At 38.7% G+C, this 24,091-nt stretch overlaps 7 protein-coding genes and 1 long non-coding RNA gene across 13 annotated transcripts; 4 read left to right on the top strand and 4 right to left on the bottom strand.

Moving 5' to 3' along the window:
- Nucleotides 1-679: 679 nt before the first annotated feature.
- LOC124338495 (keratin-associated protein 19-2-like) lies at nucleotides 680-2,893 on the bottom strand. 2 transcript variants are annotated; one of them, XM_046792575.1, is made up of 6 exons: nucleotides 2,288-2,893; nucleotides 1,560-1,697; nucleotides 1,283-1,505; nucleotides 1,173-1,208; nucleotides 1,058-1,105; nucleotides 680-959 (listed from the first exon to the last, which is right to left on the bottom strand). In XM_046792575.1, the coding sequence occupies exons 1-6, from the start codon at nucleotides 2,297-2,299 to the stop codon at nucleotides 898-900; spliced, it is 519 nt and encodes a 172-aa protein (XP_046648531.1). In that variant the 5' UTR covers nucleotides 2,300-2,893; the 3' UTR covers nucleotides 680-897. The 2 variants fall into 2 exon arrangements, with proteins under 2 accessions (XP_046648531.1, XP_046648530.1); XM_046792574.1 differs by having other exon boundaries at nucleotides 680-968; nucleotides 2,288-2,880.
- A 1,471-nt stretch (nucleotides 2,894-4,364) lies between these two features.
- LOC124338500 lies at nucleotides 4,365-5,246 on the top strand. Its single transcript, XR_006917856.1, has 2 exons — nucleotides 4,365-4,649; nucleotides 4,768-5,246. It is a non-coding gene; the product is annotated as an uncharacterized LOC124338500 (long non-coding RNA).
- Nucleotides 5,247-5,675: 429 nt separating this feature from the next.
- LOC124338499 lies at nucleotides 5,676-6,459 on the top strand. Its single transcript, XM_046792578.1, has 2 exons — nucleotides 5,676-5,755; nucleotides 5,857-6,459. The coding sequence occupies exons 1-2, from the start codon at nucleotides 5,741-5,743 to the stop codon at nucleotides 6,187-6,189; spliced, it is 348 nt and encodes a 115-aa protein (XP_046648534.1). The 5' UTR covers nucleotides 5,676-5,740; the 3' UTR covers nucleotides 6,190-6,459.
- Nucleotides 6,460-7,820: 1,361 nt separating this feature from the next.
- LOC124338497 lies at nucleotides 7,821-8,489 on the top strand. The gene is made up of 2 exons (XM_046792577.1): nucleotides 7,821-7,934; nucleotides 8,008-8,489. The coding sequence occupies exons 1-2, from the start codon at nucleotides 7,920-7,922 to the stop codon at nucleotides 8,347-8,349; spliced, it is 357 nt and encodes a 118-aa protein (XP_046648533.1). The 5' UTR covers nucleotides 7,821-7,919; the 3' UTR covers nucleotides 8,350-8,489.
- A 1,374-nt stretch (nucleotides 8,490-9,863) lies between these two features.
- Nucleotides 9,864-16,520, bottom strand: LOC124335801 (pyridine nucleotide-disulfide oxidoreductase domain-containing protein 2-like). Of its 5 annotated transcripts, XM_046789262.1 has the most exons (19): nucleotides 16,213-16,519; nucleotides 16,019-16,102; nucleotides 15,945-15,956; nucleotides 15,777-15,871; nucleotides 15,554-15,709; nucleotides 15,206-15,486; nucleotides 15,043-15,131; nucleotides 14,880-14,950; nucleotides 14,573-14,780; nucleotides 14,336-14,495; nucleotides 14,188-14,271; nucleotides 14,115-14,120; nucleotides 13,987-14,050; nucleotides 13,815-13,922; nucleotides 13,510-13,744; nucleotides 12,424-13,467; nucleotides 12,213-12,354; nucleotides 11,973-12,101; nucleotides 11,750-11,893 (listed from the first exon to the last, which is right to left on the bottom strand). In XM_046789262.1, exons 1-15 carry the CDS (start codon nucleotides 16,382-16,384, stop codon nucleotides 13,526-13,528), a joined length of 1,809 nt encoding a protein of 602 aa, XP_046645218.1. In that variant the 5' UTR covers nucleotides 16,385-16,519; the 3' UTR covers nucleotides 11,750-11,893; nucleotides 11,973-12,101; nucleotides 12,213-12,354; nucleotides 12,424-13,467; nucleotides 13,510-13,525. The 5 variants fall into 5 exon arrangements, with proteins under 5 accessions (XP_046645220.1, XP_046645218.1, XP_046645216.1 ...); XM_046789264.1 differs by lacking the exon at nucleotides 11,750-11,893 and adding an exon at nucleotides 9,864-10,058 and having other exon boundaries at nucleotides 12,003-12,101; nucleotides 12,424-13,744; XM_046789260.1 differs by having other exon boundaries at nucleotides 11,973-12,092; nucleotides 12,424-13,744.
- Nucleotides 10,042-10,636, bottom strand: LOC124337848 (keratin-associated protein 19-2-like). Its single transcript, XM_046791856.1, has 4 exons — nucleotides 10,622-10,636; nucleotides 10,389-10,524; nucleotides 10,131-10,280; nucleotides 10,042-10,058 (listed from the first exon to the last, which is right to left on the bottom strand). Exons 1-4 carry the CDS (start codon nucleotides 10,634-10,636, stop codon nucleotides 10,042-10,044), a joined length of 318 nt encoding a protein of 105 aa, XP_046647812.1.
- Nucleotides 11,877-12,438, bottom strand: LOC124337849 (spore coat protein YeeK-like). Its single transcript, XM_046791857.1, has 4 exons — nucleotides 12,424-12,438; nucleotides 12,213-12,354; nucleotides 11,973-12,101; nucleotides 11,877-11,893 (listed from the first exon to the last, which is right to left on the bottom strand). Exons 1-4 carry the CDS (start codon nucleotides 12,436-12,438, stop codon nucleotides 11,877-11,879), a joined length of 303 nt encoding a protein of 100 aa, XP_046647813.1.
- Nucleotides 16,521-17,470: 950 nt separating the features above from the next.
- On the top strand, nucleotides 17,471-19,663 carry LOC124338079 (xaa-Pro aminopeptidase 3-like). Its single transcript, XM_046792135.1, has 8 exons — nucleotides 17,471-17,619; nucleotides 17,678-17,847; nucleotides 17,915-18,193; nucleotides 18,264-18,590; nucleotides 18,646-18,829; nucleotides 18,900-19,141; nucleotides 19,242-19,362; nucleotides 19,431-19,663. The coding sequence occupies exons 1-8, from the start codon at nucleotides 17,565-17,567 to the stop codon at nucleotides 19,586-19,588; spliced, it is 1,536 nt and encodes a 511-aa protein (XP_046648091.1). The 5' UTR covers nucleotides 17,471-17,564; the 3' UTR covers nucleotides 19,589-19,663.
- Nucleotides 19,664-24,091: the final 4,428 nt, after the last annotated feature.

Raw genomic sequence — 24,091 nt, forward strand, 5'->3', positions numbered from 1 at the left:
ATATGTCGTTGCCACATAGTTAGGGTATATTATTCGAACTTTTTGCCACGACAAGAGAGGACCTATCGGCTCTTACAGAAATTGACAAATATTCTACATAACGTCCCGACTCCCGACAAATATTACGACCATCATCCGGAACCATTAATGAGTGGAGACTTTGAATTGGTCCTATCCAAATATAATTGATATGGATTTAGTTCTCATTAGATTTAGTTAGTGCTACTCATTAGATATTTCTCTATTTCATATATAGAACATTTTCTTCGGGGCGGGTTTAGGAACGGGTCGAGGGGTACGCGGGCCAACCCGAGATGTGGCGCCATCTAGCAGTCAGACAAGGTGTCTCGTAACTCACTCGCTGGGCTATGGCTAAATGAAAAAAAAAACTAAACGGCTCAAAAAGTCGAGTTAAATTGGAAAAAATCGTCGTTAAAATTTTTTAAATGCCCTTAACCCAATGTTTGTCCTAGGAACGCATGGGTCAAGTGGGACGAATCCTTTTTTTTAAAAGGTAAGTCGACTTTTAAAAATGGGGAAAATCATCGACAAATTTCAAGTGCCTTCAACCCGTTTTTTTACCCGTTACATAACATGTATATAGCTAATGCTACATTCTCTCTAAAGATGGCTCTAAAGATGCTTCATTTAGAATTTAAAAAACATAATGCAAGTCATTCCTTTTTTATTAAGTAAAATTATTCTACATCTTGTATTTAAAATGAATATTTTTTAAACTGTACATTGAATTCAACAGTGGATACATGTACAGTATACAGTATATTATTAGCTTAGTAATATTCCATATGGATTGATTGTTACTCAAAACAAAGGTTTGTATAGGAATTATTACGTTGACCCGATTATTGATGGGATTTTAGATTTTCTTTGGCTTTTTTAACCAGCCACACCCACACTAACACCATTGACTCCATATCCAATACCGTATGTGCCGCTTCCTACGAGTCCTAAGCAAGAAATTTAGTCTTTTAATTTATGATACCTAGTTAATGTTATCCATATGAAATAAAAATCTAATGAACATTGGGCTCCTTACCGTATCCGTTATAGCCCGTACCATACCCAGGGTAACTACCATAGCCACCTAAAAAATGTAAAATGAAGTCGTGTTAAACTATTTAAGTAATGAAATCATGTATGATATTAAATACCGTAGCCATTATTGTATCCGTATCCATTTCCATACCCTAGAATTATACATAAATTAAGCAAATGAATATAACATAGACGCAAATGTTTGTGAAAGATTATTTTTACGTACCATTGTTGACGGAAGGATAAGGCGCAAATCCGGAATATCCATATCCCGGATAACTTCCGCCGCCGCCGTAGCTTCCTCCGGGATATGTCGGGTACACTGGAGGAACATAGCTTCCTCCGCCACCATAGCCTCCCCCATAGCCACCCCCGTAGCCACCCCCGTAGCCACCCCCGTAGCCTCCACCATAACCTTGTCCATTTCCGTAAAATGGGCTCGCTAAAGCCTATAAAATTACCGTTAAAATAAATCTGAGTAAATTTGAATTATTCGAATTTACGGTTTTCTTCGAGAATCTCGGGTCGGCTGATAGAGATTGACTTTTCGCTTCTGGGTCATTTTCTGCGGTCGAAGTTGAAGCCGGCGCCGAAAAAGCCACAGCTGTTAAAGAAAGTAAGCCCAAAAGGACGGGTGTGTTCTAAAATGAAAAACACAAAAGAGAAAAATTTAACTTTCAATCCCTAAACAGGATTTCTTTTCAAGTCGTTATCAGAACAAAAAAACATTCAGGTGAAACAACATACAATTACACGTATGCCATGTAATAACAGGCGTTTCCTGTGTCATAAAGCGGAACAGGAAAGTGTCTCTATCGATAGCGATCCATAGGATTATGTCAATATATTAAAAAACGTCATCCTCGAACAATAGAAATTTTTTAATTTGAAGGAAACAGAATTAATGTAATGTAATTTTTCGTTGGTAGACATTAAACGGCGCTTACCGGCGGGTATTCAATTAGTTTTGTATTTAATAGAATGGTTTACTTTACAATTAGAAAATAAATGTGCGTAATGCTGGTTGAATTTGTCGTTTAAAATCAAATTTCCAGCTGATTGTGACAGCGCAGTGTTAATTTCAATAAATGAATTGAATTGAACGCGGATAAGTGTTTTCTTCAAAATTAAAAATGAGCTGCCAAAAACAGTACTCTACCAACGCTACATGTCGCGAAACAATCTAAAGTTAATTAAAAAAAAAAAAAAAAAAAGATTTGTTGGGACTTACCAGCGGCCTCATGTTGATATCTCAAGATACTGATGGTCTGACAAGTACCGAAAGTTATTGCGTACTACAACCTCATTAGTGGAGTACTGCCTATTTTATACTCCATCAAAGTGGGACGGCAAAGTCGACTTCCGGTCTCACCTCTGTCAGTAGGCTAAGTGAAAAACAAAACGGTTATTCGCTTTCCCTTTTGAGTGAACAAATAGCACACACATGGTTGGAAATCCACGCCTTATGTTAAAGACTTTTTTTACGGCCGGTACGGTTTGTTCCTGATCAACTAATACGAGTACTCCTCCGTGTCAAAATACACAACACATAAAAAGAAAGCAAGATAATGTATGGCTTAAGAGCCAATCGCATTCCGGCAACGAAACTCCAAGGTTATGTAATCAGACACTCCACCCGAACTTAGTGCTGGTGTGTGATGACATTACCCTAGAATTCAGCTAAGATAATAACTTTCGCTTTAGTCGGCTCTAGTGCTGTTACGTACTGCAAACTGTTTTTACGTTTCGCTTTCATCTTAGTAATTTAACCTTATCCCCACCCGCTAAACAAAAACTGCACACGCATACAGTTTGAACACAGACATCACGAGCTCATCCTCGATACCTGCTGGGCTCTGGTGACAATCGACAATAGATTTGGACAATAGTTTTAGCTTTAAATGCCCCATTCCTGTAAGTAAAGCAAAAGACTTGAGTGTGAAAATCAAATAGTATTCTTGAAATTGCACCATCTTTGATTAATCTTAGGTTAATTGCAAGCACAGTTATTCACAAATAATAATTGAATGAATATAGCTTTAAGCTTAATAAAATTCTCTCGGTGATGTCATTAGCAAATTTACCGGAGCGGTTCCTTTTGGCATTACAGCTTTGGTTTCATCTCCTTTAGCATGTTAAACAAAACTACGGATAAGTTTGAATATGGATGGGCATGGACATTGGACCGTTTTCGCGGTAGGAGGGAAAGTACCTGTGGAAATGACAATAGTTTGGCTAGCGGCCAGGTAATAGAGACTTTTTGTCCTTGCGTTATTAATACAGGTTCGGCACGTAAAAACCTGCGTTTGCTGGAATGGTGCCATATCGTTGCACTTTTTTCAATGTCAATGCTACGCTGTTGTACGCGATGCGGGCATGAGATCACGCAGGACGAGATTCTGTGTTGTAACCTTATAAGAGGCGGGTGGTAGGTGTGTACGTGAAAAATCCTGGTGCGATTCTTTTATAGTCAGTCAGATTTCAATGTCGCCAAGGTCTCAATCGAAGAAACATCTTTGTAACCGGAATAAAACCAGTTATATCGTTGGTCATAAAAGAGCAGAGGGGAAATAATATCGCCAAAAGAGTCTAATCGATTTCTAATCATAGTTTTTCTCTTAGATGTAAGACTTAACTCAAATGTTATGTCAATTTTCTTTGAACAAGATTTCAGATTGTTTGCTAAGACTAAGAGTATGGCTGGTATACATTCAAAGAGACGAGGGTTCAATCGAAACTAAACTAAAAGCAACAAAATAAAGTATTGCGTGGTATTTTACAGTTAGAAATATGTGGTAACTCTACTGCAGTAGATCGTGAAGCAATTTGAATAGTAGTGATAGTATTTCTCGTATTTCAAAATTTCTTCAATAACCTACAGATGGGGAAAACCAGGGGAAAGCGGAGCCTCGTTTTGTAAATACAAATTTGTTGCCTTAGAGAGCTGCAACCATGGGCCCCTTATCATCTTGGACATATACAATGAACTGCATTAAATCAGCCAGTGTCCGTATGGCGTGTTGACAAAAACAAAAACAAAAATTTTTCATAAAATCTACTATTATACTACTCCAATGTGAACTATAAGTTCTTTCTACTCAACTGCTGTTGTTCTGCTCCGTGCCGTCGCCGGTCGCCCGTCTGATGTGCCGACAATTCTTACGAAAAACCTTGCACCGCGATAAGTTCGGCCATTGTCAAGGCTACGCGAACATCAGCACCAACAAGACGTACCTGAGAGGAATTGACAATCGCGTGAACGAAAGGATGAACCGGACACACCTCCTATAGCTTCTTCTTCCCTCCTCTCGTCTCCAAAATGATTCTGGGAATCATTTGGTATGGTAGGAGATGGGTTAGTTTGAGCGATAATAAATTGCATTTCGCAACTCTTGAACTTCGAATTCCCGCCGAAAAGAGACGCGTACTGGAACATTACAGCAGAGGTTTCAAAGAAATTCGGCGCTAATATAAAGAGGAGCCAAGCGACAACTCGGCATCAACACTCTTTCCGAGTCTCCGGATCGAATTTCACTTCAACCCAGAGGTCCAGCACCAGTTGACGCGCCACATTCAAAATGAACCAACTTCTGGTAATGTTAATTTTTTTTTTTTTTTTTAAATCTGTTTAATTATACAATATGGCTTATAAGTTTTTGTGTTTTCGCTATTGAAACACGTACCTCGTACGTGTTGGTGGGCTGTCAACAGTTTTTCTTCGTGCTGATGATCGTTGCCTTGGCAGTCCTCGGTGATCCAGCAGTGTACAGCAATCCGTGGATGCTTCGTAGACCTTTCTACGGTGCGGAGTTCAGGAGACAGGAGATTCCTCGTGCTAGCCTCAGCCAAGGCCATCTAGGATTTGGTGGCATCATTTTTGGTTGATGGAGATATTGCTATTCAAAACCATAAATACAGTAATTTGATTAATTTGCTGTTGCAAAAAATGTTTTAGTTTTATCTATATGAAATGCAGCGCATTACATACACCAATATATTATAACTGTTAACCACATCGCTTACAATTGTTGCACAATTGTTTTTTTACTTCGATTTGTCTTATATATTTACACTTTTCCCTTGTTAACAGTGAAATGTTATTTGAGAGATTTTTGTTTGATTGCCGCTGTGATTTAAAAGTAGCGATATCTCACTGAATGATGGAAAAATACATCTGGGAATGAATTAAAGTAATGAAATTTTCCTTTCTATTTAGAAATTTAATTTTATATTTAAAAAAGTGAAATAATCAAAGATGTACAAAAGTTTGTCATTCAGGTGAACAGATGGCGGAACAATAACAAAAATTACATAACGTTTAGCCAAATAAAATGGAAGTGTGAAACCCTTTCAATAAAAGTCTTTATATGGTCAAGGGGTCATCATTCTATTGGTTATTGATGCCGACCGTTGTTTGTTTTTCTTCTACGAAATTCACGGCGCCAATGTCAAGGCTGGTATTTAATCGGTAAAATTAGGTATGCAGGTAACATCAAGTGCGGCAAAAGAAACAGAGAAGAAACAATCACGTACCACTGCTGATTGCAGCGTGAAGACAACGATTATGTTTTAGACTTCTAACACCTCTAGCGTCTTCCATAAACTATTTACCTGTATCAGCGAGTATATAAAGCCGAGCAGTAAACACCAAGAAATCAAACGAGTCTCAGCTTCGGTGAACAAAATGTCGCACTCCTGGGTAAATAATATTTACATATAGTTAATGTATTTGTTGTCAAAATAATTGAACTTGATTTTAAATTTATTGCTCTTATAACCATTCAAATTGATTGTACGCAGTTGTATTTCTGCCTCGCCACTGTGATGGTCGTCTCTGTCGTCGACGGCACATTTTTCTATCTGATTCCCAACAGGAGTCTTCCGCAACAATTTTATAGTAAGGACACGGGATTCATCAAAACGACATCGTATCAACCTGGAAGATCGGATGGGAGAAAAGAAGAAGTTTCTTGGGTTTCATCCCACCGCAGTTACTACTACCCAGTTGGGCCGAGTGGGCCGATACCGCCCTTTGAATATTTGGAAAATTTCGAGAGGCCCCCAGTGGACATCTACGATCAACAGTACGGCGCTGCAGCAGCTCCCGGATTTGGTGGCATATTGTTCGGTTGATTTCTTTTGATTCCAACATATTTTTGTCAACCATTAATTAATTATTTTATTGCTGATTATGGTTTCAACAATATTCTACTTACATGGTTTTTCCCCCTATCTACATCAACATGGACAGAATAACCTTGAGAATAACATGACATGTTTAAATAATACAAATAGTGGACTTATCGATTTCATTATTCGCCTAATATTTCATGCGCCTTATAATTTATTGCTTGCCGTTAGCTACCCCAGTATTATTCCGTTAGACAATAAATTAATTGCGCTCCAAGACAACCTCTATCATTGATTCCTTTTTAAAAACTAGCTAAACTGTTTCCAACACATCATGGTGAGGGGAACAGGGTATTCACCGAGATTTCGCTTATGTCATCGTCATCATCTTGGAGTTTTTGTACCGCGGTATACCTGTAACAACACCCTGAAAGGCGCTGATCAAACACTTCAACCATATAATTCTGAATTAAATTACCTATGGCAATAATTCAATCCCTTAATATGTCTTTAGTAACGCAGTCGTGTCGATATAAAGTTATAAAGCCGATGTGAAGGTCAATAATTGAATTTAGCAATAACAGCAAACAAAGCCACACGATTCCGATTTTGTTGTTTCCTCAAGCGGCTCCCTTTAACAAATTCATCAGAATAGTATAAATGGTATGAGCTTACAGAATCCTATATCAGAATCACCTGCCAAGAGCTCAAGACGTCTTACTCTTGTCTTTTCTCGCCAATTAAAGAGTTTTAAAGTTTTACCAGTCTACAACAACCACACGATGTCTATTCGGGTTAAAAAAAGTTATTTATTTTCTATTTCGAAACATAAACTGTATTAAACTGAACGCATTACAGCTCCTTGCGATTTTTCTGTTGAGCTTCATGACATTGAACGCGCTGGCCCAGAATGATCACGACGGATTCAATTCCGAAACAGTCAGCAGTGACACGTTGAACCCTTCATCTAACATCAATGGACTAGACGTCTATTCTGACTTTCTGAGTCACCCCAACTCACTCGCGTTGCCAGACAACGCCGCCCAATCCTTACGGGAGCAGCTGTTGCAGTGGTAGTGGCAAATAATCGGCGACCCTATTATACATCAAACTACTATTATCCGACTTCCGGTTGCAGCAATGGCTGCAACTGCAACGGATAATGGTAAAACATTTGAAACTGTTAAATACTGGACCGTCGTTATCGGGTCGCGGTTTTCTTAATCTTCTAAGGATTCGATGGGTTGAAGTGCTAACACAATTCTGAATCTCTTTTCCTTCTTTAATCCTTTTATTATTTCTGGAATATGTTTGCCCTCTATCAAATTTACCACCATAGTTTTCTTGTCAAATACACACCTCAATGCAAGTCTTGAGCAATTTACCTTTGAATTGTTTGTCATTCTCATTCATAAGTAAACATATTGATATTTGCCCATGTCAACACACCGTTCCTTGAGCTAAATCCGTAGTCCACTCAGCCATCAGGAAGCAGACGCAACTCATAAAAAGACTAGTCATACTGATCAACAATTCAATAAAGCTCGATGAAGCAATTGAATGAATCCTCAGAATCTTTTGTTTACTATAAGCGGCTAACAGGTTCGAGACCGGTGCTATATAATGCGGTATAAAAATCAGGACAATGCACGAGTCTTGTCACCTGTGGCGCGCCAGTTGTCACGACGTTGAGCAGCAGCAGCACCTTATAGTACTACTCTCCGAGTTCAATTATGAAGGCTTTCCGGGTAAATATTTTAATTGACTATTGTTTAAATTCTTATTCGTATGATTGAAAGGTTTTTTTTCCCCTTGAAACAGTTTGTTGTGATTCTTTTGGTGTGCTTCTCGGCACTTTTAAACGCGACGGTAAATGCTAAGCCAACGCCTGATGACGGAAGTTATACAGGATCAGCAAGCCTTGATGTTGAACCTTCACCTTTAATCGACGAAGTGAACGATTATTATTCTTCATTGCCCGAATTGACCCGCTCACGAAGAAACCGCGGACACGGCCATCACCACGCCGGATTCGTCGCCGGAGCAGCCACCGGAGCTGTGATCGCGAATCATAACGAACCGAACTATTATGCGCCAACCTATTACTATCCGACAACTTATTATCCATCGAATAGTTATTATGACGGGTATTATTACTACTAATTAGCCACTACTAAATATGCTGACAATCACTTTGTTATTTACAATTCTTATTTAATCTAGCTTGTGTTTGAGTTGTCAAATGTCTTATATAGAACGATATCTTTTCGAACTCATTAATACACATCAATACAGCCTAAAAAGTTTTACTTCTACATCGTTAAACTCGGTTATGCTCACTCAGTACTGTCCGGTATTTTTTGTTTTCTAGATCTGTCTGAATTCGAGTATGTTCTAGCTGAGAAATAGGAGTTCATTTTTATCAGACGTCAGAATTAAACCGGTCCCTCTTGCATAAAAATTCACTCTGCATGAAGTGTTTCAAGATAAAACATTTTCGAATTTGATTGTTTACCCACAGAAAAATTTGTGGGGTACAAAACAAGCCTGATCTGCAGTCGTTCTACGAAACGATTAAAAAACCCTGACTGAGTAAAACGGAAAGAAAAACGGCAAGTGAAAATAGTCCCAGTCAACCGCATAGCACAGGAAAATTCATACCCCATATCTAACGATTTATAACCAAAGCCACCAAATAGTAAAAAAATAAGAAGAATAGAGAGACATTTGCCCTACCTTTCTGCCTGTGAATACGGCCAGGCATTCACAATTGCTCCATTCGTAAAATACTAATCCACCTAGCCTCACATGGGGTACACGAGGACAAGAAAGGCGAAGAAGAGATCCGTAACTCGACCGACATCTGTAGTTTCTGTTTCTCCAATCTAATGGGATGCTGTTGATCTAAATAAAAAATATAAAATGGGTTATGGACAATATTGACAGTAACAGCAAGTATAAGGAAAAGTTGAAAAATGAGACCAGGGTAAGCCCTAACTGTGTTAACTGGTTATGATGGATGGCTCAGGCCTCAATCTGCACAAAGGAAAAGGTTATACATAGAGCAAAAAAACTGCCATGCATCAACAGAGTGCATGCATGATAAATGCTGGTCAAGAAAACAAGAACATAATATAATACATTTCACATTTGGAACAGGCTTATCTTTTTTTTAAGGCTCCCATAATCATTCTACTATTTGAATTCTTAGTTTTATCGTTTTATTTACCTGCTAAACAGCATATGGAGTGTGTTTTAAGCGATTCTTAAGATACGCGACCACAGTTAACACGACGACCACATTTTTTGTAAAACTTAATTTGTTGTGCTATTTCCTATTTTTCGTGCAGCCACGTACGTTTCCAAAAAATTGAATGTCTGTCGTGTTTCTTTGTTTTTTATACAAACAGTAGGTATACCGCCCTTTTTCTTTATAATCTTTAACTCCGTCTCTTTTTTGAAACTGCTGAAAAAATAAATTAGAGCAGAAGACACCAGTCTTCTAATTATTAAGATATCGATAGAATTTTAATCGAGTCATCCCAATCCAACGAAACGATCAAAGCGATTTTCTCACCCGTGTGCCGTGCTCGACAGCTGAAGGCCAGGATCGTGATTATTTTAGTTTTGGAAGTCAAGGGAGAATAATAACATTGAAATAAAGAAAAGAAAAATAATTGTGCTCGCCAAAATCAGAAAGTTTATTGCTGGTGGTTTCTCGTTGGTTTCAAATTTTGTTCCTTAAGAATAGATAACAAATGCAAAACAAGTAACAATAACAGATTATCAGGGTAACGAATATTCGTGACGAATACTCAATTCGGAGAAACCAACAAGGTTGAAAGAGACGTCAACCTATTTGCGGCCGTAACCTGCGACCACAAATAAAGTGTGTAATTACATGCAGAACGTTAATTATAAGTTGGTTGAATTAATTAATTTACCGTGGTGATGATGGTGATGTCCGTGTCCGTGTCCACCGTAGCCACCGTATCCCCCACCGTAGCCTCCATAGCCTCCGTAGTTTCCGTAGCCACCATTTCCGTATCCGCCATATCCGCCATATCCGCCGTATCCGCCATAACCTCCATATCCTAAATCAATAAAAATTTATATTTATAATAATTAAATAAATGAAATGAGGATAATTTAGGGAATCACTATACATGACTAAGCATTAAATGGAGTCAGTAAACATTTACCCTGGCTATGATGTTCAGCAGTCGCCAAGTCGTCGACGCCCTGATCCTCTGCACTACTTTCCACTGCAACTATTTCATCTCCAGGAAAGGGCATGCTAAGAACGCAGTGAACCACCATAAGGCAGACCAAGAGTAACTAGAAAAAGACATAAGAGTGTTAATAAGTTATACATGATAAAAGAAATAATATATTACTTGAGCTGCAACTAAAAAAGTTTAGTGCAAATTGTTACCTTGTAGCTGAACATTTTCGCTGCTGTAGGAGAGTTGGATCGTTGTTTGCTTCTCGATTGAGAGTGTTTTAGTCATTGCTAGCACCTGGCTTATATACCATACCAGTCTGTCAGTCTGAAAGAACTGGGAGGACATTCTTTGTCTGTCACGCGTGCATTTGTTATTGTTATGGATTATTATTTTTTGCCATGGAGGAATGAACTCACCTTTGCTGGAAGGTTCGTTCCCTGTGTGAGTACGAGTACTTGCTCATGGTTTTCCCCCATAGAACCAGCCAAAACCAGTTTTATAATACCGGTTTAATGATCGTTTGTGTGTGAAGGGACTTCCCTCACACCCGGCCTCGAGCAAGAACTGACATCAATTTAGATCGTCGTCCCGGAACCGCCCGCAACTTTTATTACAATTCAGTTTTATTTAAATCTAACATTAAGTAGTTCACGCCATCGAGGCGCTTGAAAGACGAGTGTCACGAATTTGTGTTGATCCCTCCCCCCCTCATTGACTAATATGAAATTGCAAAATATTTTTTTTTTTGCTTTGTCACTATAAGCTTGAGTAAGACGGAAAATTCGATTATTATTTCGGAACAAAATTATTATATGGCAATGAACGAGCCATGGGCGCAATAGTTTCGTTCGTGCATCCAATTTTCATGCTGTTTCGAGCGTTATTCAGTTAAAAATTGCCCTTGTTCGATAGCCAAGCCGAAATTGGACATCACAATTATTTACAGCGCCCTTCGTTTCATTCCGATGATCAGCGACGTTTTTTCTTTGCCGCCCCAAATGAAGTCACTGTTCTCGACACCGCAGAGTCATTTTCAAAGCAGTAAAAACCGAATCTAATTTTTGTGAATCGAAGTGTTACGCAATGACCACAATGGCAACTAGAGAACTTAGATTCAAATAGCGAATGCTAAAAAATTTTACATACGTTTTTGTATGACACAAGCAGATGCAATAAAGAAATTGTGAATTTTAAATTGACAATTTTCTAATCTATCGCAGATATTTCTTTGTAATAATCAAGTTTTATTCATCTTAGTTTTATTATATTGGATTGCGGTATTATCAATTGAAATCTTTCTTGAATTTTTATTTGATTGAATTCTGACACAAGAGCTGCGCTATAACTTCGATTTATTGTCAATAGATAAAGAGGAGATAACAAAATAACAATATAATGGTTGGAATAATTCATGGCGAGCTGTCGGTCAATTGTTGATCAAATATTAAAGAGTGGGAATGCTGCTTAGTAATCATAATAATCTGTACAAAAATAAATAAATTATAAAAAATAATTAGAAATCAATAAATTATTATTTTATCGATCGACAATTTTTATTACCGATATGACCATTGTGATGATGATGGTGACCGTGATGATGGTGACCGTGCCCGTACCCACCGTACCCACCATATCCACCATATCCACCATATCCACCATATCCCCCATATCCTCCATATCCTCCATATCCTAAAAAACGTTGAATTAATTGATAATTTTAATTAGTGGTCATGAGTTGAGATTTAAATCTTTTGGAATAAATTAATTCTGCACTATCATGACGTTAATTTAAATTTTCACCATGGCTGTGATGTTCCGCAGCCACCAGATCATCGGTGCCTTGAGCATCAGAATAAACTTCCACCGGAATCAATTGTTCTCCGACGACGGTGGGCATGCTGAGAGCACAGTGAACCAGCACCATAATGCAAACTAACAGCAACTGGAAATAAGACATTTAAATATGAGATGAGATCAGAAAATCGAGAAACAGTAGTGGCAATTGTATTACCTTGAAGCTGAACATTTTCTCGCCGTCTCTAGACAGAGCGTCTTGTTTTGTTAGCTTTCGAATTGAAACTGTATTTTCCTACCACAAGGGGACTTGGTTATATAGTAGATGCTTTAGGGGCATGGAATCCTCTTATTTTTATAATACAGAATTTTTTTAAATTGTTTTCGGGCCATCGTTTAGCCACAGGGAAAACTAACTCGTCTTTAGTATCCAAGTTTTTCCGTTCCTTCAACATTTATATTCAAGGTTTTATTCTGTGAAGGTTTCACAGAACCATGCAGGGTATGTATATGCTGGGTTTTTCCCAGTTCCATATACAGTCCTGTAAACGAGTGAAAGTTTTCTTCTACCGTTCCAAACAATTTAACCTCATAACCTCCTCACAACCGTTTCTGTTTGTACATAGCAGTAAATGGCACAGACGCTGTACGAATTTTGCGTATCTCTCTTATTTAGCAAAGAAAATAACAAAAAGAATAAGTGTGTTGAGCATTAAACACTCACACATTCCGAGGACTTAAAAGAAATTAACATCACTGAAAATAGGGGTCTTCTTTCGTTCAATGACTTTTCCGAAAGTCGGCCTTAGGCGATTTTATACATCAGTTCTGGCCCATCATCCCGGAAAACTCTTAAAAATACCGTTGAAAGAAAAATAATATCGTACAATAGTTCACGCCGTCAGAATACTTGACTGCAAGTCGTGTGTCACGATTTTGCACGATAAGCAGTGGCATTATCACGCGCGAATAAAAACCGCTTGCGCAATAAAGTAACAGGAATTCACATGATCACGGTGTTAAACTTGAACTCGACAGTCGACGCAGACCATTCACCTTATAAGCTTAAATCGGATGCATTTATGAATACGGAGATGAATACCGACATGAGTCGACAAACGCTATCGGTGTAGAATGCAGATTGTCTAGTCACGTATCATTTTGTGCAAAAGTTGGAAACTCAATCAATCATCTTGTTTCACAATTTTGTATATGCTGCATCATTGTAATGAATTATTTCCCCCCTGCAAGACCGACAACACATCAAAAATGTCTTTTATATTAAGATGAGCTCATTTCCATCCAAAAAGGAAACTTATTTAAAGATTGGTTTCCTGGATGACCTGTTCAGCCGCCAGCCTTCCCGGAGTTCCCATCACGCCACCACCGGGATGAGCTCCGCTGCCACAAATGTAAAGTCCTTTGATTGGTGTCCGAGGTAACGACGGGTAGTGATCCCGTTGGTTATGCGCTTTCCAAGAGGAGAAAGGTCGAGACAAGTAAAGCTGATCCAAACTAATGGCTCCGTGAAAGATATTCTAGAAATTTGACGGCACAAAGTAAAAATAAAACTAATCAAACAATATAGGAAATATTTTATTTGTATACTCCTCCTGTTAGCCCAAAGATACGCTCAAGATCCGGGGGCGTAAGGACTTCGTAACCGACGATACTCTGCTGAAATCCAGGGGCATATTCGTCGATTTGTTGGAATATCTGATTAATCAATAATTTGTGAGATTAGATATTGAGCTCACGTAATAGTACAAACGAGTTATACCCTCTTCGCGTAAACTTCCTTCCAATGGTCATCCCACTGAACTCCATTCTGCAATTCATAGGGCCTTTTGGAAAAATAAATTCCCTCTTTTAGTATGTTTGTGGGCGTAATAGAATTTCCCTACTTACGTATATCTAAAAAGGAGATCAAAATTATAATAGCGTTCATAATCACATAAGAAATAATCAGGAGTTTTCATACTGTGTGAAGAGAAGAGCTACGTGACAGCCTTTGGGTGAGATTGTAGGGTCTAGTGAAGACGGAATCGTCATTTCAATCATCGGCCTGTAATGTCAAAAACATAATTATTATAATGCCAATATATGCTGCGTTTACATAAGTGTGAAACCTGTCTGGGATTAACCCTTGCTGCCCTTGTTGGAATGCTTTATCGAGCATATGACTCTCTTCGCAATTCAAATGAATGGTGCAACGGTGGTGCGGGGCAGCTTTTCCGCTCCCTGGTGCATAAGGATCGGCAAGGAAATTAGGCAGTGCGTTCAGCGCAACTAAAATTTTAAAAAACAAAACAAACGCATGTAAAAGGTCTCGGAAAAAAAAGTGGAAAGCATAAATTATTTCAGACCATTAATCTTTGTCACTGGCGAAGTGTAATCAACCGATTTGACTTTATTGAGGTACGATTCCGGAAGTGTTCCGGAGGCAAGTAGATTAATGAACGTGACTTGAGGTGTAGCATTGGAAAGGACAACCTTGGAAAGTATTTCCGTGCCGTCGGTCAAGCGAACACCTGCAACGCTTCCGCCATCATCCACCATAATTTCTTTTACTGTCTAATGAAAAAATGGAAAATAAAAAATTCCGAGACAATTACTAAACTGAAATGTTACATGTCCGAATGAAATGAATCGTAAACAGGTGCTTCAACTTACTTGATCCGTGAAAATTGTGGCTCCTTTCTCAACCGCGGATTTCGCCATGGCACTAGACACGGCTCCCATACCTATAGATTGAGCCATTATAATTTCAAAGGATATTTCAGGATATTTCTAGTAAATAAATTAAGTGTAACTAAGTAAAAAAAAAGGGTTATACCTCCTTCTGGGTAAGCCCATGCTCCTTGCTTTCCCTCAACTCCTCCCATGACGTGATGCAAGAGGACGTAACCACTGCCGATTGAATGACTGTGCAAAAATATCAGACAAAATAATTATTGTACAATAAGAAAATGGCGAGTCGACTAGGTGAGGTAAATTACGGTCCCATCATTGCTCCGATCACTGCGTCGGTTGCAAGTGTTGCCTTGAGAGGCTCCGATTCGAAAAATTGATCAAGAAGTTTGCTGGCCGGAGCTGTCATCAAATCGTAAAAAGATCCAATATCTTTCCTCAGCTTGTAGGCACTTTTGGCCACAGTCATCAGACTCTTGATATTCGAATAAAAAGAACCGGGGAAGTTCAAATCGACGGCCTTTGAATCGATGAGCGGATCGATGGCAGCAACTAATCGCGATAGCCATTTCTCGTAGCTTTCGTACACCTGAATAAAGTAGAGAGGACAAATGTATAATTGTGTTTTAAAATTCTGCCATATGACTGCAAATTACTTCGGCGTCACGTTTTGAAAATTTGGAAATTTGTTTTCGATTGAAATCAAGGTCGCTAGAAAGTGTTAGCGAGCGTGGTCCATCTCCTTTCCAATAATCGCTGGATAGTGGCGTGTAAGAGCTCGGATCCCGCAAGTGCAGCTTCAATCCATGTTTCTGAATTCAAGTAAAAAAAAAATGTAACAATTTCCCTTCGATTATTGTAGGTTATAAATGTTTTTACCTTGAGTTCCAAGTCGTTGATGATGGACGGTCGCAATAAACTGAGCAAATATGATGCACGTGAGAAATGAAATCCGGGGACGATTTCCTCAGTCACTTGTTAAAGAAAAGGGACCATTTATTTCCTCGATATTAAAATTCATTACATTAAATTTCAAATCCAATTTACCGGCAGCACCACCTTCAAGACAAAATCATTAAATTGGAAATTTGGTCCATTTAAAAATAAATTTTGTTACTGACCCACGACATGTCTTCGTTCAAGGACGCAAACTTTTTTAAAACCTGCTAGTTGTAGATAAGCAGCAGCCACCAAACCATTATGTCCTTAAAAAAATTAATTTTTTAAATCAATACGACGAAAAAAAATCAAATATGAAATACTGTCAACTAAATAAAATCGTTTTACGACAGCACTTGAGATAACCAGAAATCACCTCCCCCGATTATTATTGCTTGGTATGAACTTGAGTGCTTCGGTTTTCCGGGGTAACTTAAACCTTTGGACGGTGAAGAATTCTTATTTCCAGAAGTCATGAAACGAACAGAAACCATCGGCTTTTCCCATGCCAATAAACGACGAAAACGAAGCAAAGAAAGAAATGACATGTCAGGGAGAAACAAGATTACTAGGCAAGGAACTGAACACTCAAAACAAACTGAGTGTAACTTGTTGTTTAACACGGTTTAACAGTTTAGGCTAAATTGGGGCCATACAACTATTCATCTACTGATAATATTAATCACTTCTCACTTGTTATCCTCTTCAAAATAGTCAACAGACATAATTTAACATATGACCGTAATGATACAAAAACACACAGTACGAGATTAGATTGTTGGACTGTCTATGATTAGCAGTAACGTGCCAAGCTCTAACTGAACAGTTAGTAGGGTGGTACCAAAGGTTCTGAATTCTGATATAAAAGAGGTAAAACGTCATTTGAACGGATGCTGGAGCTGGCATACCTTAAAACTTTAGTAACGAGGGTGGTCAATATATTTCCCAATCAACGGCGCTCCTGAATTTATTTCAAAGGGAGAAAAAAGGGGAAAAAAAAGATTAAGACTTTACTTACGAAAAAAGGAACGTCTGCTAGCCCGTCCTTTTTATTATAAATCAGCTGCCATATGTGTGTTCGATACGATTCGAATCAACGAGCGAACATACAAAGCCGCTGCCCCTAGAAATGAAATTCCCCGTGCAATAACGCTAATTAAAGAAACACATGTGATTATTATTGTTAAGTACTAAAACAAAAAATTAAAGTTCAACAAAGGATTTTCGTAAACTGAGACAATTAATTTTTTTTTACTGTTTGTTGACTGAGTTAAAACTTAAAAGTAGTTAGCGCTAACTACTTAACTAGTAACTAGCTACTTTCACATGAAAATAAAATAAAAAAATAAATAGACCTAACAGGGAGTGGAGGGAGCGCTAATAACGGCTATGGTTAGGACTTAAGTGATTATTTCTCGATTTCTCACCATGATAGGAGAAGGAGAGACCTTTCAAATGTCTCATCTCATCAAATGGCAAGAATTTAGCAAAAGTTTTTTAAACATTTATTTCCTGTTTTCTGTCAGTTTCGCTTTATTTTTTAAAAGAGTAACCGCAATCCGTAAATGGCTAAATGGGTTACAAAAAAAAGGCTGTTGGTGAGATTAACAAGTTTTCAATGCTGTTGAGTGTTGACTAGGCCGGAAGCAGACGAACCGTGATTGCAGTTTATGAGTTTGAGCTGGTTTGTTTTTCTTCTTGTTTTTTCAATTGCTAAGATAATTTCAAATGGTGGCTTCTAGATCTTCTAGGATATTGTCCCCTATATGGAAACGAATCATAAGTAACCAAGTTGTAAATAGTTTTAACAGGAGCTTTAAATATTATTGTGTTTGTAACAGGAAATGTTGTTGAGTCAACCATCGTTTCTTCTAGGAATATTTCAAGCTCACTTGTGCCACTTAAACAGCACCTAGACAAAAATTTTCTGGATTCAGCAACAACTAAATTTAGTAAGAGTTATCCACAGCCAGTTTTTGAGTCTCATCCTAACTTGCTGAAAAAAGGAGAGGTACATAAATGAAATATTGTACAAAATCATAACAATATTTTTCTCAACAGACATAATTTTTTTACAGATTACTCCGTTGATTCACAAAGATGAGTATAAAGAGAGGCGTACAAAGCTAATGCAAAAAGTCTTCCAACAGAGTGATGGTTCAAAAGCCAATATTGTTGTAGTTCAATCATCTTCAAAACTTTACATGTCAGGCAAAATCCCGTATGTTTTTAGGCAAGATTCAGATTTCTTTTATCTCACTGGATGTTTAGAACCTGATGTTGTTCTAGTTATGGTCTCATCACCATGTTCCGACAAATATGAGTCTATTCTATTTATACCCAAAACAGACCTAAATGTAAGTTGTTGAATCAATTTTAACTTATCTTTTACAAAACACTACATAAGTTACTTTGTTTTTCTATTAGACAGAAGTATGGGAAGGTCCTAAGCTTGATCTGGATTTTTGTGTCAACATTCTCGGAATTGAGCAAGCAAACTATGATTCACAGATTGCTCCATTTGTGTGCTCTTACATAAAACAGAATCATTTAAACGGTGTACAAATATGGCGAGATCATGGACGATCATTCCGCATCATCGACGACGTCATCACTCAGAAAGGTGGCTCAATAGCCACACTGGATTATGTTCCGTTAATTCACAACTTGCGAGTCATCAAATCAAAATCCGAACAGGAATTGATGAGAAGATCTTGTTCCATAATAGCTGAAGCCACCATCGAAACCATGAAGGTACGTACAAGAAAATCCCTACCGACGTCATTTTTTAAATAATTATTCTGTTTAGAAATCGAAGCCTTCGATTTGCGAGTCTCAGTTGTGGGCGTGTGTTGAATACCACAGCCGAATGAGTGGGGCCCAATATTTGGCGTATCCTCCCGTTGTTGCTGGCGGTCCTCGAGCCAATACCATCCACTACATCAATAATAATCAGTTAATTAATAACGGTGAAATGGTGCTCATGGATGCTGGTATATAATCACATTTATATAAAGTACTCTTCTTCTCTCCGTCTCTGCAAAGTGTTCTTAATTTAATTAGGGTGTCAATATCATGGGTATACGAGTGACATGACAAGATGTTGGCCTATAAATGGGAAATTCACCAGCCATCAAACCGAAGCATACGAAGCGTTGCTTGATGTGCAATTAGATTTGATTCAATTCTGCAATGAGCGCCCTCCTTTAGATATTCTTTTTCAAAGAATGTGTCGTCAGTTGGGGAAAAATTTGCAGCAAATTGGATTTGGAAAGGATGCTAAAAGTTGCGTTGAACGTGCTCAGGTACTTAAGTTTTTATTGCGTTATTACATAGAAATTTGTATTTTGTTCAAATTATTTTTTGAATTCTATTTCCTAACCGATTGATAATTGTTGCTTGTAGATGGCGTATTCAGTCTGCCCCCATCACGTTTCCCATTATTTAGGAATCGATGTTCATGATACCGGCAAAATTCATAGAAATATTCCCTTAGAGACCGGCATGGTAATCACGATCGAACCTGGTATGTATTTTAGTTTATTCCAACACCAAGAGATTTTTGTTGTAATTGAATTGCGTTTCTCTCTGCAGGACTGTACGTCGACCTGAATCGCTCAATAGCACCCAAAGAATTTCACGGGTTGGGATTGCGGATTGAAGATGACATTTTAATCACCGAAACTGGTGTCGAAGTTCTAACCCAATCCTGTCCGAAAACAGTAGCCGAAATTGAAAGTATAATGAGATAACAAATTTCAATTGCGATTACTTTGTAAAAAAAAAAAAATAATAAATTAGTTGGTTTGCTTTAAAGTAAACATAATTCTTAAGTCAGTTTCTGGTAATTTTCGACATACATTTTTAAAGATAATTCGAAGATTAGATCTTTCTGAAGAAGACCTTGCGATGCTAACATGATTTAAGTAGCTTTATAATCTAATAACAACGTTAAAAAAAGATTTATCCTATACTGTAGATTACCTTGAGCAAAAAAAGAGTCTGAGACATTCGCACTAGCGAATAGATTGAAGGATAGCGGTCTCGTGAGATGCGACGAAGTGGAGTGCAGGCGCTTGTTTATGTCCGAGTAAAAATACAGCTGTCCTTTACGTGATATCTCACGGATGTGGCCTACGTACATGCAGTGCGGGATTTCGGGTTTATGCGTCATAGAAAAGGTTCGTATATATACTCCACGGTCTCGTCTACGACATTGTACGGAAGAGAAAGCCATTTAGGACAACCGAAATGCACGAATGTTGTCGGCGCCGACCTTATTTCAGATGTTTCCGGAATCGGATCCCGAATCTCGACAGGGCCAATGTCCTGTGTGCCATAGACTATCGATTTACTGATGTCTATCCGAGCATACACATGAAATGCTAGGCGATATTTGTGTCAACAATTGGCAGTCTTCCCCTCATAATGATGTTGACGAACGCGGAATACATACAAGAAATCATCTCCGACCCTAAAACCGTGGGGTAGTATAGTATCAAAATAGTCTTCTTGATTGTTCCAAACTTCTTTGATGTTCTGGAAATGATTTGCTCTAGTTATATCTTAGTATAATAAGATTGTTCGTGAAGTGTGCTGTTTCGAATTTTTGTATATACGACTGAAACTTGGTTCCAGTGTTTTAATTGGCTTTTAAATGACGCCCGGGGGAAACTGCTGGGAAGGCAAACAACTGAGACTGTCGGCTACTGCTGCCGTGATTGCGCGGCAGTGCATAAAAATGATCGCCCTATATCCAGCAGCGACCAGCGCAAGGCCGTCCATAGAAAGATAACGAGAAAATGATGACAGTCTTTTTGTTTGTCGAGATACAGCCCCCCTCTACTCTTATTTTTTGAAGCGATAAAGCACAGTTAAAGTGTTTGAAAAGAGATGGCTGGAAAAAAAGAGCGAAATCGGTCCTCCGATCTTTTTGATTTTTGAGCGCACGCGCGCAACTGTTGCGTCTAAGAAAAGAGGAGGGACCCAACTGCTGCTGGGCGAGAGGAGATTGAGTCAAGCAACCACTTCCCGGAGGGCTAAAAAAGATGAGGAATGGGAGCCGGAAAATCCTTGGCCACAAAACCGGAATCTGTCAGTCGGCGCCGTTGCGACAATAGAGTTACATCAACCACCACCAGCAGCAGCTCAAATCATTTAGAATAGAAACGCCGCCGGTGTCGAACAGTCGGTTCTTTATTTCCAAACAGCCAAAGACGACCATCAATTTTTTTTTTTGCCACCCGTATAGATTATTCTAATTTGTCTAAACTGAAAAATGATGTCTCAGGTTCAAGCTATGAAGAAACAAGTGACTCAATTGCGCCAGGAGGCCAGTGTTCAAAGGATTCAAGTCTCTCAAGCCTGTGAAGAGTAAGTAGTGCACTCGCCACTTTTATTAATGGAATTCATTATAACAATAGAAGCTCTTTAATTAAACTAAACAATACGGTTGGCCATTTATGGTCGACCGGGTTCAACCAGACTAAAAAGGCTAAGAAATTTGATGGCGGATGTGCTCAATGAATGGACGGACGGATCTCTGACAGACGGATACACGATATTGTATTTAGTGGAGCTAAAAAGTTCCTTCAAGTTTTCACTAGTTTTGATTGGACCCTTATAGGGGTGAACCCGCACGCGTTATATACCCGTCGAATAAACAATGGCCTGGTTGTTACTGGGTCTCGTTACCATTGATCAGCAGAACAACAGCCAGGCTCCACGTAATCCGATGCGACGACCGGAAAGGCGCTCACGTCAAAGCTGAGCTTTTAAAAACAAAAAAGAAAGAAAGAAGAAAAATTATACGGCAGCAAAGTTCAGCCATATAGGATAACAGTTGCTATTACGTACAGTTTACTGGCTGTGGGTTTTTGGTGGCGGTATTGTTCATCGAATGTGATTAGTTGGAAAGACTGGCACTTTATGATTATGGCGGGATTATTGAACGTGAGGAAGGAGAAGACAACTCCCCTTTACGGATGATGATCCGATTAGGTACTTTAAGCTGGACGCGATGTGATGGACGAATGGCGTTCAATCCATGGTCGATATTCCTCTCTTATAAATAACAAAAGCTGCTGCTGTCTAGTCTATATGGGATCGTGCTTTTGTTTACTTGGGTCGGCTCGCTCTTTTTGAAATATGTTTTTAAGTATAGGAGGATGATGACCAGCTGTAGCGCGTTGCGCAACAGTTAGAGCTGCTGAGTGAGCACCGGAGAGCTACACGGTGGCAGCCGGACAAACATGTCAGGTCTAAATTTAATACGCAACACAACGCCTTATTTGTTTGGAAGAGAGGCTTTATTTTTACATTCGTGATTTCAGCCAGCAGCACAGACAGACAACAGCAGCGCAATCTCATCCACGCGTATACTATGTTTGTTTCAAACTCATCTGCAGATTGATATACGTCAGGTCTTATTCTTCATCAGTTAAGTTATACTATACAATGGGGATTTGGCAAATTTCAGGGGGATTATTATTGCACGTTGACCGTTGGCCATGCATTGAAGAGATTATTGTTCATCGTTACATAGCAACTGAAATGACGATATAGTCGTCGCCGTGGTTTCAATTAGAGGATAATAATGAAGAAACAAGAGGATATGATAGACCGAACGTAGATATATAGAATAAGGAAACTGATAGGAAGAATCGACAGGTAGACAGCATGACGAGAGGAATAATAATCAATTGCTCCAAGAATATAACAGTGCTGGATACATAGATATCTTATCTCTTTCCCCCTTTTCTTTTAATATATTGCTTTGCTTAGCAACGGTTGTCATCATACTCGAGGATTTCACATTGAGTGCGTCATGAGATGTAATGGCTATATGTAAAAGTATCTGGGCTCTGAAATAAAAGCTTAAACCTTAATGCGGTCCAGGATCACTTTAATCGCTTTCATTTTTAGATGAGACAGTTCATATTATATTTGTATTTGAAAAAAGGTTTCAATTAGAGGATAATAATGAAGAAACAAGAGGATATGATAGACCGAACGTAGATATATAGAATAAGGAAACTGATAGGAAGAATCGACAGGTAGACAGCATGACGAGAGGAATAATAATCAATTGCTCCAAGAATATAACAGTGCTGGATACATAGATATCTTATCTCTTTCCCCCTTTTCTTTTAATATATTGCTTTGCTTAGCAACGGTTGTCATCATACTCGAGGATTTCACATTGAGTGCGTCATGAGATGTAATGGCTATATGTAAAAGTATCTGGGCTCTGAAATAAAAGCTTAAACCTTAATGCGGTCCAGGATCACTTTAATCGCTTTCATTTTTAGATGAGACAGTTCATATTATATTTGTATTTGAAAAAAAAAAAAAAAATTAAATTGGACTTTACCTTATATCTCTCATATCTTTTAATGAACAAAATAATTACGTGACAAATCAGATCAACCGTACAAACTTGAATTATTTTTCTCGGAAACCTTTCCACTGGTTGAGTGCAAAGTGATTGTTAGAGGTATATCTTAATACAGCATCGCAGCGGGAGTTTATATGAAATCAAGGCTTGAAGCGGGTCGCCATTGCGCCTTGTTTTGTATTGAGTGACAGTTTAATTAGCGTCTAGTTGAACGACGCTGTGCCTTTTGAAAAAAAATAAAAAAACTTTTCTGTTCCTTCCCACTCATCATCGTGCCTGGAATATATGGTAATGGCACTGATGGATTCGCAAACGAGTCAGGCCAGGCTCTCTTTTCCGTCATCAAGCATCGATTGCTTCATGGAATATATTAACAACAGGGTGGCGTATACACATCTAAAAAAAGGGAAGCGCGTCATCTCAATGCGCTGGAACTTCCTTTCTAAATGGCGTGATTTATAGGGCCACCACCCGCGTCATCAACAGAAGACCTTCATATGTCACGCGCCCCGTGATTTTTTTTTCTCCCTCTTTCCGCCAGCAGCACCTTTGCTTTGAGTCGGCATCAATACCACCCCAAAGTTATAGTCAACAAAGCGATTGGGAACTAACGATCCAGCAGCAAACCAAAGAACAGCAGCCCAGCAGCAGCGCTTCCGATCAGACAAAAGGGAAACAGACGTAATAAGGAGGCCGTCCCAATTACACGTCAATCACGTTGTTGTTTCGGTATAATATATACGCCGAGGAGGAAACCAATCAAGGCTATATAGATGATGAGAGACTTCCACGGGTGTCGATATCGTCGCTGTTTGATGATGGTCGGTGCAACGGACACTAAGTAGCTACACATGACTGG

The sequence above is a fragment of the Daphnia pulicaria genome, chromosome 4 (genome assembly GCF_021234035.1).
Source record: "Daphnia pulicaria isolate SC F1-1A chromosome 4, SC_F0-13Bv2, whole genome shotgun sequence".
NCBI lineage: Eukaryota > Metazoa > Arthropoda > Branchiopoda > Diplostraca > Daphniidae > Daphnia > Daphnia pulicaria.